The sequence below is a fragment of the Schistocerca nitens genome, chromosome 1 (genome assembly GCF_023898315.1).
Source record: "Schistocerca nitens isolate TAMUIC-IGC-003100 chromosome 1, iqSchNite1.1, whole genome shotgun sequence".
NCBI lineage: Eukaryota > Metazoa > Arthropoda > Insecta > Orthoptera > Acrididae > Schistocerca > Schistocerca nitens.
In genome coordinates, this window is record NC_064614.1 from 957,961,071 (window position 1) to 957,976,140 (window position 15,070).

General features: G+C 37.3%; 1 protein-coding gene across 2 annotated transcripts in view; it reads right to left on the reverse strand.

Moving 5' to 3' along the window:
- Positions 1–15,070, reverse strand: part of LOC126194769 (uncharacterized) — a 262,121-nt gene that overhangs the window by 28,433 nt on the left and 218,618 nt on the right. For both annotated transcript variants that reach the window (XM_049933059.1, XM_049933067.1), the window contains 2 exons: positions 13,662–13,737; positions 4,444–5,228 (listed from right to left, as the gene is read on the reverse strand). In XM_049933059.1, coding sequence (XP_049789016.1) covers positions 4,444–5,228; positions 13,662–13,737 — 861 coding nt within the window. The remainder of the gene's footprint in view (positions 1–4,443; positions 5,229–13,661; positions 13,738–15,070) is intronic.

Consider the following 15,070-nt stretch of genomic DNA (forward strand, 5'->3'; position numbering starts at 1 on the left):
ATTTAATTCCCTCAGCATAACCTGACTTAATTCAACTACATTCCATTATCCTCATTTTGCTTTTGTTGATCTTCATCATATCCTCCTTTCAAGACACACTGTCCACTACGCTTAACAACTCTTCCAAGTCATTTGCTGTCTCTGACAGAATTACAATGTCACTGGCAAACCTCAAAGCTTTTATTTCTTCTCCTTGGACTTTAATTCCCACTCTAAATTTATCTTTTGTTTCCTTTACTGCTTGCTTAATATATAGATTGAATAACATCAAGAATAGGTTTCAACCCTGTATTACTCCCTTCTCAACCACTACTTCCCTTTTGTGCTCCTCCACTGTTATAACTGTCATCTGGTTTCTGTACAAATTGTAAATAGCCTTTTGCTCCCTGTATTTTACCATTGCCAACTTCAGAATTGGAAAGAGAGTATTACAGTCAGCATTGTCAAAAGCTTTCTCTAAGTCTACAAATGCTAGAAATGTAGGTTTGCCTTTCCTTAATCTATCTTCTAAGATGTCAGTATTGCCTCATGTGTTCCAACATTTCTATGGAATCCAAACTGATCTTCCCCATGGTCAGCTTCTATCAGTTTTTCCATTCATCCGTAAAGAATTGGTGTTAGTATTTTGCAACTATGATGTATTTAACTAATAGTTCAGTAATTTTCACACCTGTCAACCCCTGCTTTCTTTGGAATTGGAATTATTACATTCTTCTTGAGGTATGATGTGTTTCACCTGTCTCATACAGATTGCTCACCAGTGGAAGAGGCTGGCTCACCCAAGGCCATCAGTAATTCTAATGGAATGTTGTCTACTCCAGGGGGCTTTGTTTTGACTTAGGTCTTTCAGTGCTCTGTCAAATTCTTCACGTGGTATTATATCTCCCATTTCATCTTCATCTACGTCCTCTTCCATTTCCATAATATTGCCCTCAAGTACATCACCCTTGTATAAACCCTCTATATACTCCTTCCACCTCTCTGCTTTCCCTTCTTTGCTTAAGACTGGTTTTCCGTCAGCTCTTGATATTAATGCAGTTTGTTCTCTCCAAAGGTATCTTTAATTTTCCTGTAGGCAGAATCTATCTTACCTTAGTGATGTATGCTTCTACACCCTTACATTTGTCCTCTAACCATCCACACTTAGCCATTTTACACTTCCTGTCAATCTCATTTATGAGACATTCGTATTCCTTTTCTCCTTCTTCATTTACTGCATTTTTATATTTTCTCCTTTCATCAGTTAAATTCAGTATATCTTCCATCACCCAAGGATTTCTACTAGCCCTCGTGTTTTTACCTACTTGATCCTTTGCTGTCTTCATTCTTTCATCTCTCAAAGCTACCCATTCTTCTTCTACTGTATTTCTTTCTCCTGTTCCTGTCAATCATTTCCTAACTCTCTCTGAAGCTCTCTACAACCTCTGGTTCTTTCAGTTCATCCAGGTCTCATCTCCTTAAATTCCTACCTTTTGCAGTTTTTTGAGTTTCAATCACAGTTCATAACCAATAAATTGTGGTCAGAAGTCCACATCTGTCCCTGGAAATACCTTATAATTTAAAACCTGGTTCCTACCTGAAACCTTCCAGTGTCACCAGGCCTCTTCCGAGTATACACCCTTCTTTCATGATTTTTAAACTAAGTGTTAGCTTTGATTAGGTTATGCTCTGTGTAAAATTCTACTAGATGGCTTACTCTTTCAGTCCTTACCCCCAGTCCATATTCAACTACTACTTTTCCTTTTCTTCCTTTTCCTACCATCGAGTTCCAGTCCCAAATGACTATTAAATTTTCATCTCTCTCAACTAACTGAATAATTTCTTTTATGGCATCATACATTGCTTCAATCTCTTCATCACCTGCAAAGGTAGTTCGCATATAAATATGTACTACTGTGATGGACATGTGCTTCATGTATGTCTATCTTGGCTACAATAATGTGTTCATTATGCTGTTCATTCGAGCTTATATGTGTTCCTATATTTTCATTCATTATTAAACCTACTCCTGCATTATCCATATTTGATTTTGTGTTTATAACCGTGTATTCATCTAACCAAAAGTCTTGTTCCTCCTGCAACCAAACATCAGTAATTCCCACTATATCTAACTTAAACCTATCCATTTCCCTTTTTAAATTTTCTAACCCACCTGCTCAATTAAGGGATCTGACATTCCACACTCTGATCCATAGAAAGCTAGTTTTGTTTCTCCTAATAACGACATCCTCCTGAGTAGTTCCTGTCCAGAGATCCGAATGGGGGACTATTTTACCTCCAGAATATTTTACGCAAGAGGATGCCATCATCATTTAACCATGCAGTAAAGTTGCATGTGCACAGGAAAAATTGTGGCTTTAGTTTCCCCTTGCTTTCAGCCATTTGCAGTACCAGCACAGCATAGTCATTTTGGTTTATAGGTCAGACCAGTCAATCATCAAGACTTTTTCCCCTGCAACTACTGAAAAGGCTGCTGGCCCTCTTCAGGAACCACACATTTGTCTGATCTCTCAACAGATACCCATCCGTTGTGGCTGCAGCTGTGGTGCAGCTGCCTGTATCACTGAGTCAAGCAAGCCACCCCACCAATGGCAAGGTCAGTGTTTCATGGGGAGATGGGTGGGATATTATCCTAACAATAGCAAAATTGTGGTAGATTGTTGTTGGGAGAACCAACTGAATATGCTAATTACTATATTAGCCAGAAGTTATCAAAGGAAACCATGGTGGTTGAAATTAGGGTTCCCAATTGGGACTGGAACACATTTTCAATTATATAACTATTATGAAACTTCTTAACTACAAATAACTGTGTTAGTCATTGAAGGAAGAATCTCCAAATATGAAGTGTAAAAATGGCGAGAAATAAATTAAGGGGCTTATTAAAGAGAAATTTGTCAGGACACTGTGGAATAAGCTGATTTTAAATACTGTGTATGCACAGTAATTTCTGTTAAACTTTCTTCTATTATGCCCCATCTGATTTGATCCATTAAGTGAGCTCTTGGTATAGTAACTTTTGAAACGTTCCCATCAACATATGCTGGTCTTCGGCATTAATTCTGCTGTAGTCTCTCTCTCTCTCTCTCTCTCTCTCTCTCTCTCTCTCCCTCTCCCTCTCCCTCTCCCTCTCCCTCTCTACTGGGGATGATGAATAATCGTGTTTTTTTTTTTTTAAACAAATACTGCTACTGCAGATTTTTTAACAGCATACATTCCCCTTCATTGTTAAATCTATTTTACACAGTTTGTTTGTGATTTTTTTCACCTGTGATTATTAATCATATTTCAGTGCTGTCTTATTTTGAAAGACTGCACTTTTCCTAAAGGAAAGGAAGATTATTGTTTAATATCCCGTAAGTAACAATGGCACTGAAGATGGGAAACACACTTGAATTGGACAAGAACAGTGAAAGAAATAGCCTGTGTCACTTAGAAAGGAACCAGACTGGCAGTCTGGCCTTGGCAGCCAGAGACTGTGGTCATGTCAGTTGCATTTGTCTAATTCCGAAGTTTTTTTGTGCCTATCTGTGACTCAGCATCTTTGCTTTATGGCGAGAAATGACTATCCTTTTCATAATATTGTCATTATTGCATCTTGGATTTTCCATAGTTTGTAATGCTTCTTATACTAAAACTGTATGGCTAAAACATAATCAGTTTCTCTTTCATTTACGAGTTCACAATATTTACAAAATTCAAAAACAATGGTATGAAACTACCATGTGTCTTCAGAAATAAAGTTTATATTTTGTTCAGTATGCTGTGTGCTTTCTATGGTCTACCATTACAGAAAGAAGCAAATCATATCCATTCACAAACAAACAGTCAAGCTGTTTATTTTTTTAAATGTGTAAGGAGTTTCCTGCATTTCAGTACATTCTGAACATTTTCTTTAAAATGTAATATTTTACAGAGTTAAATATTTATGCACCACTCTGAGTGTTCAAACCCACACTTCAATTATGACTGAATAGCTATTTGTTTAAAGCAGTGTGCTCCTGCACAAGCATATGTGTCCACATGTGTGTGCACCCACCCACCCACCCACCCACACACACACACACACACACACACACACACACACAAAAGAAAAGAAGAAGAGAGAGAGAGGCAAAGCGGAGAAAACCTTTCATACGTTAAGCCAGTCAGCACTAGTAATATATACTTCCTTGTTACTTTAGTTCATATCATTTTAATTATGTATAAAAAGTGATAGTGTTATAACAATACATACAAAAACAATACATACAAAAAGTAACAAAATATACACAGTTGTACTATGTCTAAAATAGTTAAGTATACATTGTAATAAATCACAGCCAATTGTTAAGGGAGTGCCAAAATTGCCTGCTTTCTGCATTTTTATAAAATGACAGGTAATTTCTAGTTCATGTTTAATATTAATTTATGAAATTGTATTTAGTTTTGTGTCGTGTATACCTTGTTGTTCATATCTGAGTGTGGATAGTTTACAAGACTGCTAGTTGCTCCTGGTGTCAACAGGGGAGCTGTAGTAATTTCAGCAAGCTGTGCTAGAAGAATATTTAGATCATTAGAGTTCCTGTTATTCAGTTCTTGAATGTGCCTTTCATTCTTCTGATCAGTGGGTAACTCTAAACTCAGAGACTTATCCTGCAATGAGTCACGAGATATGATGTATTCTTTGTCACTTGAGAGACAGCTCATTAAACTGTCTTGTTGAAAATTGTCTTCTTCCTCTTTCTTTGAGTCTTCTCTATTTGTATCCATCATACCATAGTCCCCATCTAGTTGTTCCTCTCTCACATCAGTCCTCGTGAATGGTATTTTATGTGAAGGTGACACTGGTATTATTAACTGTTGTTCTCCAGGCTGAAAGTTTAGTTCACTTGAGTCCATTTTATCCAGACCTGTCTTCGACTTCTTGTCAACCTTACTATATAAGTGGCTAAGACTGGGCATAGAATCAGAATCCTCTTTCTTCATGTCTTCATCAGGTGACTGCAACAACTTAAGGTGATGTAACTCTGGGTTCCACTCACCACCCCTTTCTGCTGCCTGCCACTTGCTCTTAAGTAGTGCAAAGCCTTGAGGAGTGCCAAGCAGTGAGTCCTGCTGTTCTTGACTAAGTGTTAATTTGTTGCTATCACCATCCACAGGTGAATTGTTTGTAGGAACATCATGCCATGGAGAACTTGGTCGTCTCTCAATACTTCGGCGTGGAGGCAGACTGGGAGGGCTGCTCTCTAAAACACAGTAACAAATACAACATAAACTAGGCTCACCAAATGTAATGATGTATTTCCTATATTTTGTCATAACTCCTCTGCATATCAAATAATCAAAGAGTAATTACAGAAGCATTTATATAAATCAGTATACTGAAGCAGCTCATTATGGTGTTAACTGAAGAATAAATAGGGAAGATTAAAAAGTTAAAAAGCTAGTTATACAGGTAACAGAATGAAAGTGCGACCCACAAAATAGTTCAAATGGCTCTGAGCACTATGGGACTTAACATCTGAGGTCATCAGTCCCCTAGAACTTAGAACTACTTAAAACTAACTAACCTAAGGACATCACACGCATCCATGCCCGAGGCAGGATTCGAACCTGCGACCAGTGAGTGCAACCCACCCACATTAGTAATTACACATTACAAGAATGTTGTGATTCTCTTAATTCTTCACTGAATCCTGTCATCCTGTTATTTCTTCATCAAAGAATCTCAAAATTACCAGAAAGACATGATGAACAGATAGTAAATGTGAACTAAATTGTTACAGATGATTGCATATAAATAAGATTTAAGAAAAACTGCCTGAGATTTAGTATTTCATGAGTCATATCTGGCTGTGTACCATCCTTAATCTTGAAAAATGGCTGGATGGTGCATGGAATTGACATCAAATATCTGACAGTATTCCTCAAGTCTCCAAGAAGTTAATCTAGCCCTTTCTAAATTGACCTACATACCAACACTGACAGTGCCGATTGATGTATTTACAAAAACAGAAAAAAAAAAGGATTCATAAATGAAATTGGAAAGGTAAACATAAGAATTCTGTGTAATTTCTGAGGTCATAATTTTTTTTATTGTTACAGGTAATTGTAATGACTACAAATGAAAGTGAAAACAAATTGTTAACATGCAACCTGGAGTATATTGCTCTAAAATACACTGTTTATCCAATCTCAAAAATTAAAGTGGAAATTACCAACATCTGGCGTACTATTTCATTGTAAACAAATATGGTGAAACTGTGTCTGTGTAAAACTAATACATGTTTTATGTATTTATTTCTCTCTCTCTCTCTCTTCATCTTTTTTCTTTTTAACTATAAAAAAGCCAGCAACTGAATTATTTAGTTCTCTGGGATATATTTCCACAGGCAAAATGTACTTTAACTGGCACAACATTTGTAAGGAAACTGTAACTGCATTTGTTATTCATATAAGGCAGTGCCATAAAAACACCCACTTAAAATTTTACTGTTTGATAAATTTGCCTATTACCACTGCCCACTTGTCAGATCTGTTTGCCATGCCATTTTCACCCTCAACTGATACCTCTCCCATTCTGCTTCCCTCCAGACACACTACATAATTTGATCCAGACATCTCTTAGGCACCTGAATGTTAATAAAGCTACTGAACATATACCCTAACTTTTAAACACTTACAAGCTATGAGATGTATTTACATAACTCTCTTGATGATGTGATTCAACACAGTTCATTACAATGGGGAATCCAGTCATAACCTTAATGGACTACCTTGGTATGTGTATTCCACACAGAAGTCAAAGTCTTGAGTATGCAAATGTGTGCTTGTATATACATTGTATCCATTTTTAGACCATAGTCACTAAAGAATACAGACATTCTCTGAATGGACTCACAATAATAGCCTGGATTTATCATCAATAAAATGTGTAATTTTCATTTTACTCATTAGAATATTACTTACATACTGTCACTAACTTGGACCTTTTTAACTACCATGTCAGACTTCAGTTGCATTTTTAGATCTTTGTTTGGATTGACTGATATGGACACAATGTAGAAGATACTTAGGCAGTCTTAATTTGGATTTCAAAAGATGTTATTTTTCAATTCAAATATCAGATTATACAAAATTTGAATGACAAAATTTTGCAGCTAGTATTTTCTGTGACTTGTCAAAAAAAGCATTTCATTGAAAAGTTCACATTACTATCCTGTTGTTGTTGTTGTTGCGATCCCAGAGAATCTGGTTTGATGAAGTGATCCCTTGATGCTTCAGAACATATTCTATCAACTGATCCCTTCTTCTAGTCAAGTTGTGCCCAGTTCTATTCAGTACCTCCTCATTAGTTACGTGATCTACCCATCTAATCTTCAGAATTCTTCTGTATCACCGCATTTTGAAAGCTTCTATTCTCTTCTTGTTTACACTATTTATAGTCCATGTTTCACATCCATACTTGGCTACACTGGATTCCCCTTTCAGAAAGGACTTCCATCTAATCTTCAGAATTCTTCTGTACCACCACATTTTGAAGCTTCTATTCTCTTCTTGTTTACACTATTTATCGTCCATGTTTCACATCCATACCTGGCTACACTCCATACAAATACTTTCAGAAAGGACTTCCTGACACTTAAATCTATACTCGATGTTCTTCTTCCGAAACACATTCCTTGCTGTAGCCAGTCTACATTTTATATCCTCTCTACTTTGATCATCATCAGTTATTTGCTCCCCAAATAGCAAAACTCATCTACTACTTTAAGTGTCTCGTTTCCTAATCTAATTCCCTCAGCATCACCTGGTTTAATTTGACTACATTCCATTATCCTCATTTTACTCTAGTTGATGTTCATCTGATATCCTCCTTTTAAGACACTGTCCATTCCATTCAACTGCTCTTCCAAGTCCTTTGCTGTCTCTGACACAATTACACTGTTATCAGCAAATCTCAAAGTTTTTATTTCTTCTCCCTGGATTTTAATTCCTACTACATTTTTTTTCTTTTGTTTCCTTCACTGCCTGCTCAATATACAAATTGAATAACATTGGGGATAAGCTACAACCCTGTCTCACTCCCTTCTCAACCGCTGCTTCCCTTTCATGCCACTTGACTCTTATAAATGTCATCTGGTTTCTGTACAAATTCTAAATAGCCATTCGCTCCCTGTATTTTACCCCTGCCACCTTCAGAATTTGAAAGAGAGTATTCTAGTCAACATTGTCAAATGCTTTCTCTAAGTCTACAAATGCTGGAAATGTATGTTTGCCTTTCCTTAATCTATCTTCTAAGATAAGTCGTAGGGTCAGTATTGCCTCATGTGTTGCAACATTTCTACGGAATGCAAACCGATCTTCCTGAGCTCAGTTTCTACCAGTTTTTCCATTCGTCTGTAAAGAATTTGTGTTAGTATTTTGCAGCCGTGTCTTATTAAACTGATAGTTTGGTAATTTTCAAACCTGTCAACACCTGCTTTTTTGGGATTGGAATTATTATATTCTTTTTGAAATCCGAGGGTATCTCATCTGTCTCATACACCTTGCTTACCAGATGGTAGAGTTTTGTCATGGCTGGCTCTCCCAAGGCTATCAGTAGATCTAATGGAATGCTGTGTATTCCCTGGGCCTTGTTTTGACTTAGGTCTTTCAGTGCTCTGTCAAATTCTTCATGTTGTATTATATCTCCCATTTCATCTTTATCTAGGTCCTCTTCCATAATATTGCCGTCAAGTACGTCACCCTTCTATATACCCTCTACCTTTTCGCTTTCCCTTCTTTGCTTAGGACTGGTTTTCCATCTGAGCTCTTGATATTAATGCAGGTGGTTCTCTTTTCTCCAGAGGTCTCTTTAATTTTCCTGTTGGCAATATCTATCTTACCCCAGTGATATATCCTTCTACATCTTTACATTTGTTCTCTAGCCATCCACGCTTAGCCATTTTGGACTTTCTGTTGATTTTATTTTTGAGACATTCGTATTCCTTTTACCTGCTTCATCTACTACATTTTTATATTGTCTCGTTTCATCAATTAAATTCACCATCTCTTCTGTTACCCACAGATTTCTTCTAGCCCTCATCATTTTACCTACTTGATCCACTACTGCCTTCACTATTTCATCTCTCAAAACTACCCATTCTTCTTCTGCTGTATTCCTTTCTCCCATATTTGTCAATTGTTCCCTAATGCTCTCTCTGAAACTCTTTATAACCTCTGTTTGTTTCAGTTCATCCAGGTCCCACCTGCTTAAATTCCCACTTTTTGCAGTGTCTTCAGTTTTAATCTACAAGTCGTAAGCAATAAATTGTGATTAAGAGTCCACATCTATCCCTCGAAATGTCATACAATTTAAAACCTGGTTTCTAAATCCCTGTCTTACCATTATGTAATCTATCTGAAACCTTCCAGTGACTCCAGGTCTCTTCCATGTATACAACCTTCTTTCATGATTCTTAAACCAAGTGTTAGCTATGATTATGTTATACTCTGTGCAAAATTCTACCAGGCAGCTTCCTCTTTCATTTCTTATCCCCAGTCCATATTCACCTACTACTTTTTCTTCTCTTCCTTTGCCTACTATCGAATTCCAGTCTCCAATGACTGTTAAATTTTCATCTCCCTTAACTATCTGAATAATTTCTTTTTTCGCATCATACATTTCTTCAATCTCTTGATCATCTGTGGAACTAGTTGGCATATAAACATGTACTACAACTACTGTGGTAGGCGTGGGCTTCGTGTCTATCTTGGCTACAACAATGCATTCACTATGCTGTTCATAGTAGCTTATCCGCATTCATATTTTTTTATTCATTATTAAACCGACTCCTGCATTACCCCTATTTGATTCTGTATTTATAAACCTGTATTCACCTGAACAGAAGCCTTGATCCCCCTGCCACCGAACTTCACTAATTTCCTCTATATCTGACTGTAACCTATCCATTTCCCTTTATAAATTTTCTAACTTACCTGCTTAAGAGATCTTACATTCCATGCTCCGATCCATAGAACACCAGTTTTGTTTATTTGATAATGACATCCTCCTGAGTAGCCCCCACCTGGAGATCTGAATGGGGGACTATTTTACCACTGGAATATTTTACCCAAGAGGACAGCATTATCCTAGAGCAGATAAAATATTATGGTGTCACAGATATTGCTAAGAAATCTTTTTCATCCCACCCAAGGAAAAGGATGCAGAATGTTGCATTATGAAACTCAGAATATACACAGCCATTGTCTTCAGAATGCATAATAATCTACAGGTGTATTGCAATTTCAGTGGTGCCAGCTTGGATATCAATGTCCTGACAGCTGTGTCAAGTGATACTGCTGGGCCACACAGAGAGTGCTGTTGTCGCTGCACTGCCTGAGGTGGAAGTACATTCACCACAGCCTTGGAATTTTGGGCCTGAGTTGGACACACATGTTCAGGACTGTGGCTAGGCAAAGGACTGTAGTTTTACCTGACAGTCAACTTGGAAGTGTTGACAAATGTGGTGGGTCTCCACCACAACAGTTATGTATATTCTGTGCCGATTTTGTTGTGTAGGTACCAGCAAAGCTTCTTTTGAGGAAATTTTGGAGCAGTATTGTATTGTTATTAGAATTTGAACAAATATTTTATTTGCCTAAGGCACCTGATATTGTTTGTTCAAGAAATATGGTGTTTATTAAATATTATGGAACATGTAATGAACTCAGACCTGCCACTTCATGCCACAAAAGGGACCACTCTGATTGCATCAAGCAGTCTAAACTCTGAAATAATGGGTATCTGGTCAGAACAAAAACCTAAGCATCTTACTTTTATGTAGCCAGCAGTGAAGTGGATTATATCAAATGCCTTTAATGAGTTTGTCAGTGGAAGTTTAGTATAAAGTTTATACTGTGTTTGAAGGAATTCAATTTCTAACATTAGCTGCTTTTAGTGAATAATGCTTTATTGATAACTATTGATCATCAGGAGGTGTCATTCTCAGATCAACCTACATAACAGAAGGACTACCATAAGAAAGAACAAAAGTGTGTGATTAATTTTATGTTAATGACAACTGTAACAGTAATATCAAGAAAACTGTGTATAGTTGCTCAATATAATAAAAACATCTTAGTAGGATATAGTGATTTTGTTCTTTATGGTATACAACAAAACTGTTTTGTTATAATGACAAACTGTAAGATGCAATATTTGTACTGTTCAGTTGTGCTTGGTTTAGGCAAATGTTACTATCATGACCAGATGTTCAGTTCTGTTATTTTATGTGAATGTGGTTTTTATCAGATACTTTGTTTCATATGAATCATGAGATGTATCCATTCTCTCACATACAAGTCACTCTAAAATATTATACATTGGGCTCTGTGACAGAAGTCATATTACAATCACTAGGCAGTATACTTGTGACATCTTCATTGTCATGATTTGCATCAGAAGCCCCATTTGCAAATGTTAGACCTATCGATGTATGTCATACAACGGTGACAGATCTGTGTTGTTATGTGATGTCGAGAACATATGACACCAGTACAGAAGGTACTTTATAATTTTATGTACATGTAGCATGTATACTGTGCACAAATCAGGTTTTTTTTAAATGTGTTTCATTTCCATTTTATTAAGATTATGGATCATATGACACTAGTCCTATGATCTAATGTGGGTTCATTTTCCACACATATGTAGTGCAATGCATACACATGCTGGCACTTTTCTTTCCAGTTTTGATGCAAATTGTCTTGTCAAAGACAACTGTTGACTTGAATATGTCATTTTACGTGTCATCCTATCCTGTCAAGACATTTTTATTATAATGTATTTTTATGTGAGTACTTATACTCTATTTCCCTGACATTACTGTTATGACAGTCATTTACTTTAAAATAATTGTACACATCCATTTTTCTTGTGATATTCTTTTTGTTATGTAGGTTGACTTGAAAATGGTACTTCCTACCAAAACTAATCATAAATAAAGCATTATTCACTAAAATCAGCTCAAGATAGTAACATGAATTTCTTCAAATATATTATGTACAAGGGCAAGATGAAAAGTTCTTGATCTGGCAGTAACAGACTGAACCTATTACACCAAAAATGTAATTTTTACCAGACGTATTCCTCTTTACGGTCAAGGCAATTTCACCAACCTTTTTCCGGTTTACCACCATTTCCTATTAGATTTTTAATTCTGTAAAGTCTGCTAAATACCCACCTAGGTCTGTTCCTCTTCTTCACTCAATTGGAAATTTTTTAGCTATAAATTTCTTTAGTAGCAGGAACAAGTAGTTAGAAGGTGCCAAATAGACGAAGTTGATAGATTCATATTTCAGAACCTTCTGGTATGTAAGTAAATTTGTTCCTTTGTAATCCAGGCTTATTTTCATATACTTCTTCATACATTTGATTCAGCAGACTTGCATAATATTTACTCTCTTTATTACTTGCAAGGTAATCAATACCACAAAACACAGGCCATAATTTTTGTGCAAATGAAATTAAATTCACATTTTTTGACAAAGGATCATTGCTTTCCACTCACTAGTCTGGTATTTTGTTGCTGTCATGAAGTGATCTCATACACAGTAGCAAATCAGTGCATAAAATCACTTGACTGTTTTGGAACAATCTTATTTGTATTCCACTGCCTATTTTAAATCTATAAAAAATTTCCATTCACAAAAACCTAGAATTTTGATCATGATATTCCAGATTATCCAGAAATACTTAAAGTATCTGTATACATAAAACTATTTCACAGATTGAGTTGACACTTTTGTTTTTGATCAATAACTACCAATGTGACAAAAACAATATTTTATTGATCTGAATGTTTTATCTGTGTCTACTGTAGCACTTTTCTCCTTATCCTTGTAATGATATTTTTATTAGTAAATCATTTGGTTAAGATCAAGAAAATAACTTAAAGAGTCTATGGATGAAACCCCAGTTGACCCTATGATTTTTATGACATTTGACATAACTTTTATTCTGATCAAGCACTTAAAACATGACTAGCACACAATTTTTCAGATTCCATTTAAAATGTGATCCTAATCATCCTGCCTCCATCTCTCTCAAAAGGCTGAGCAAACAGATTTCAGCTTAAAGGTAGGCAAGAATGTGCAATGTCCAACAGTGCTATTTCTTTTGAGTATCACATGAATTACTATATTGATGGCTGCTCTACTTGTTTTTTAAAGTGTGATAATGACTGCTACCCACTGAAATTCCATTTAAGAATTCAAATGTTAAATGTGAAGGAAAAAATTATGCCTTCATCTCAGGGTAAAAATATAGTTGATGTATTTGTGGAGCTCATATTTCACAAAAAAGAATCATACTTAATCTATAAAAAAGTTTTGCTTAATTATTCATGCATGGTAGTCATTCATCAAAATGCTATAGTTCAAATTCCCTTTACATCTGTACTAGTGGAGAAATGTGATGTTGTCTAGTTATTTAAATACAGCTAATGCGTCCACTCCCATATCACACAGCATCTGGTCATGTGCCTAATGTTTGTGTACCTTAGTAAAAGAAACACCTGACAGAAAAGTGTAAATGTTGATCAAGTTATTCCTTGGGTGAGAAACTGTCTAACTGTAATTTATCACATGTAATTCTTGCCATTTAAGTTTTTAGAACAATCCTGGGAAAGACAAACCTGATGATTTTTCAGTGTGCTCATCGTCTGGAATGCCATTATTGCCTTTATTGTCTGCATTAGATGTTTCAGCATCCTGAAAGAAACACCTTCATATTATATGCATTATATTGTATAAGCACTGCAGATGTCATTCTTTCTGTGCTACTAACAGTTAATGTAATTACTACTACATTACATATTAATTAAAAGTGAGTATTTGTACAAAGTTTCAGCATAAGAGATTCTGACTTATTGTAAGTATGTTAACAGCTTTTCTTAGGACAACTTAACACACAAGATTTATTTTTTCCTCACAACCTTTACAACACTGTAGTCCCTCATACAACAGTGATAATCATAAGTATTGAATGGAAAATATATAATTATCATGACAAACAACCATATACCTTGAAGATAAAATACACTCCTGGAAATTGAAATAAGAACACCATGAATTCATTGTCCCAGGAAGGGGAAACTTTATTGACACATTCCTGGGGTCAGATACATCACATGATCACACTGACAGAACCACAGGCACATAGACACAGGCAACAGAGCATGCACAATGTCGGCACTAGTACAGTGTATATCCACCTTTCGCAGCAATGCAGGCTGCTATTCTCCCATGGAGACGATCGTAGAGATGCTGGATGTAGTCCTGTGGAACGGCTTGCTATGCCATTTCCACCTGGCGCCTCAGTTGGACCAGCGTTCCTGCTGGACGTGCAGACCGCGTGAGACGACGCTTCATCCAGTCCCAAACATGCTCAATGGGGGACAGATCCGGAGATCTTGCTGGCCAGGGTAGTTGACTTACACCTTCTAGAGCACGTTGGGTGGCACGGGATACATGCGGACGTGCATTGTCCTGTTGGAACAGCAAGTTCCCTTGCCGGTCTAGGAATGGTAGAACGATGGGTTCGATGACGGTTTGGATGTACCGTGCACTATTCAGTGTCCCCTCGACGATCACCAGTGGTGTACGGCCAGTGTAGGAGATCGCTCCCCACACCATGATGCCGGGTGTTGGCCCTGTGTGCCTCGGTCGTATGCAGTCCTGATTGTGGCGCTCACCTGCACGGCGCCAAACACGCATACGACCATCATTGGCACCAAGGCAGAAGCGACTCTCATCGCTGAAGATGACACGTCTCCATTCGTCCCTCCATTCACGCCTGTCGCGACACCACTGGAGGCGGGCTGCACGATGTTGGGGCGTGAGCGGAAGACGGCCTAACGGTGTGCGGGACCGTAGCCCAGCTTCATGGAGACGGTTGCGAATGGTCCTCGCCGATACCCCAGGAGCAACAGTGTCCCTAATTTGCTGGGAAGTGGCGGTGCGGTCCCCTACGGCACTGCGTAGGATCCTACGGTCTTGGCGTGCATCCGTGCGTCGCTGCGGTCCGGTCCCAGGTCGACGGGCA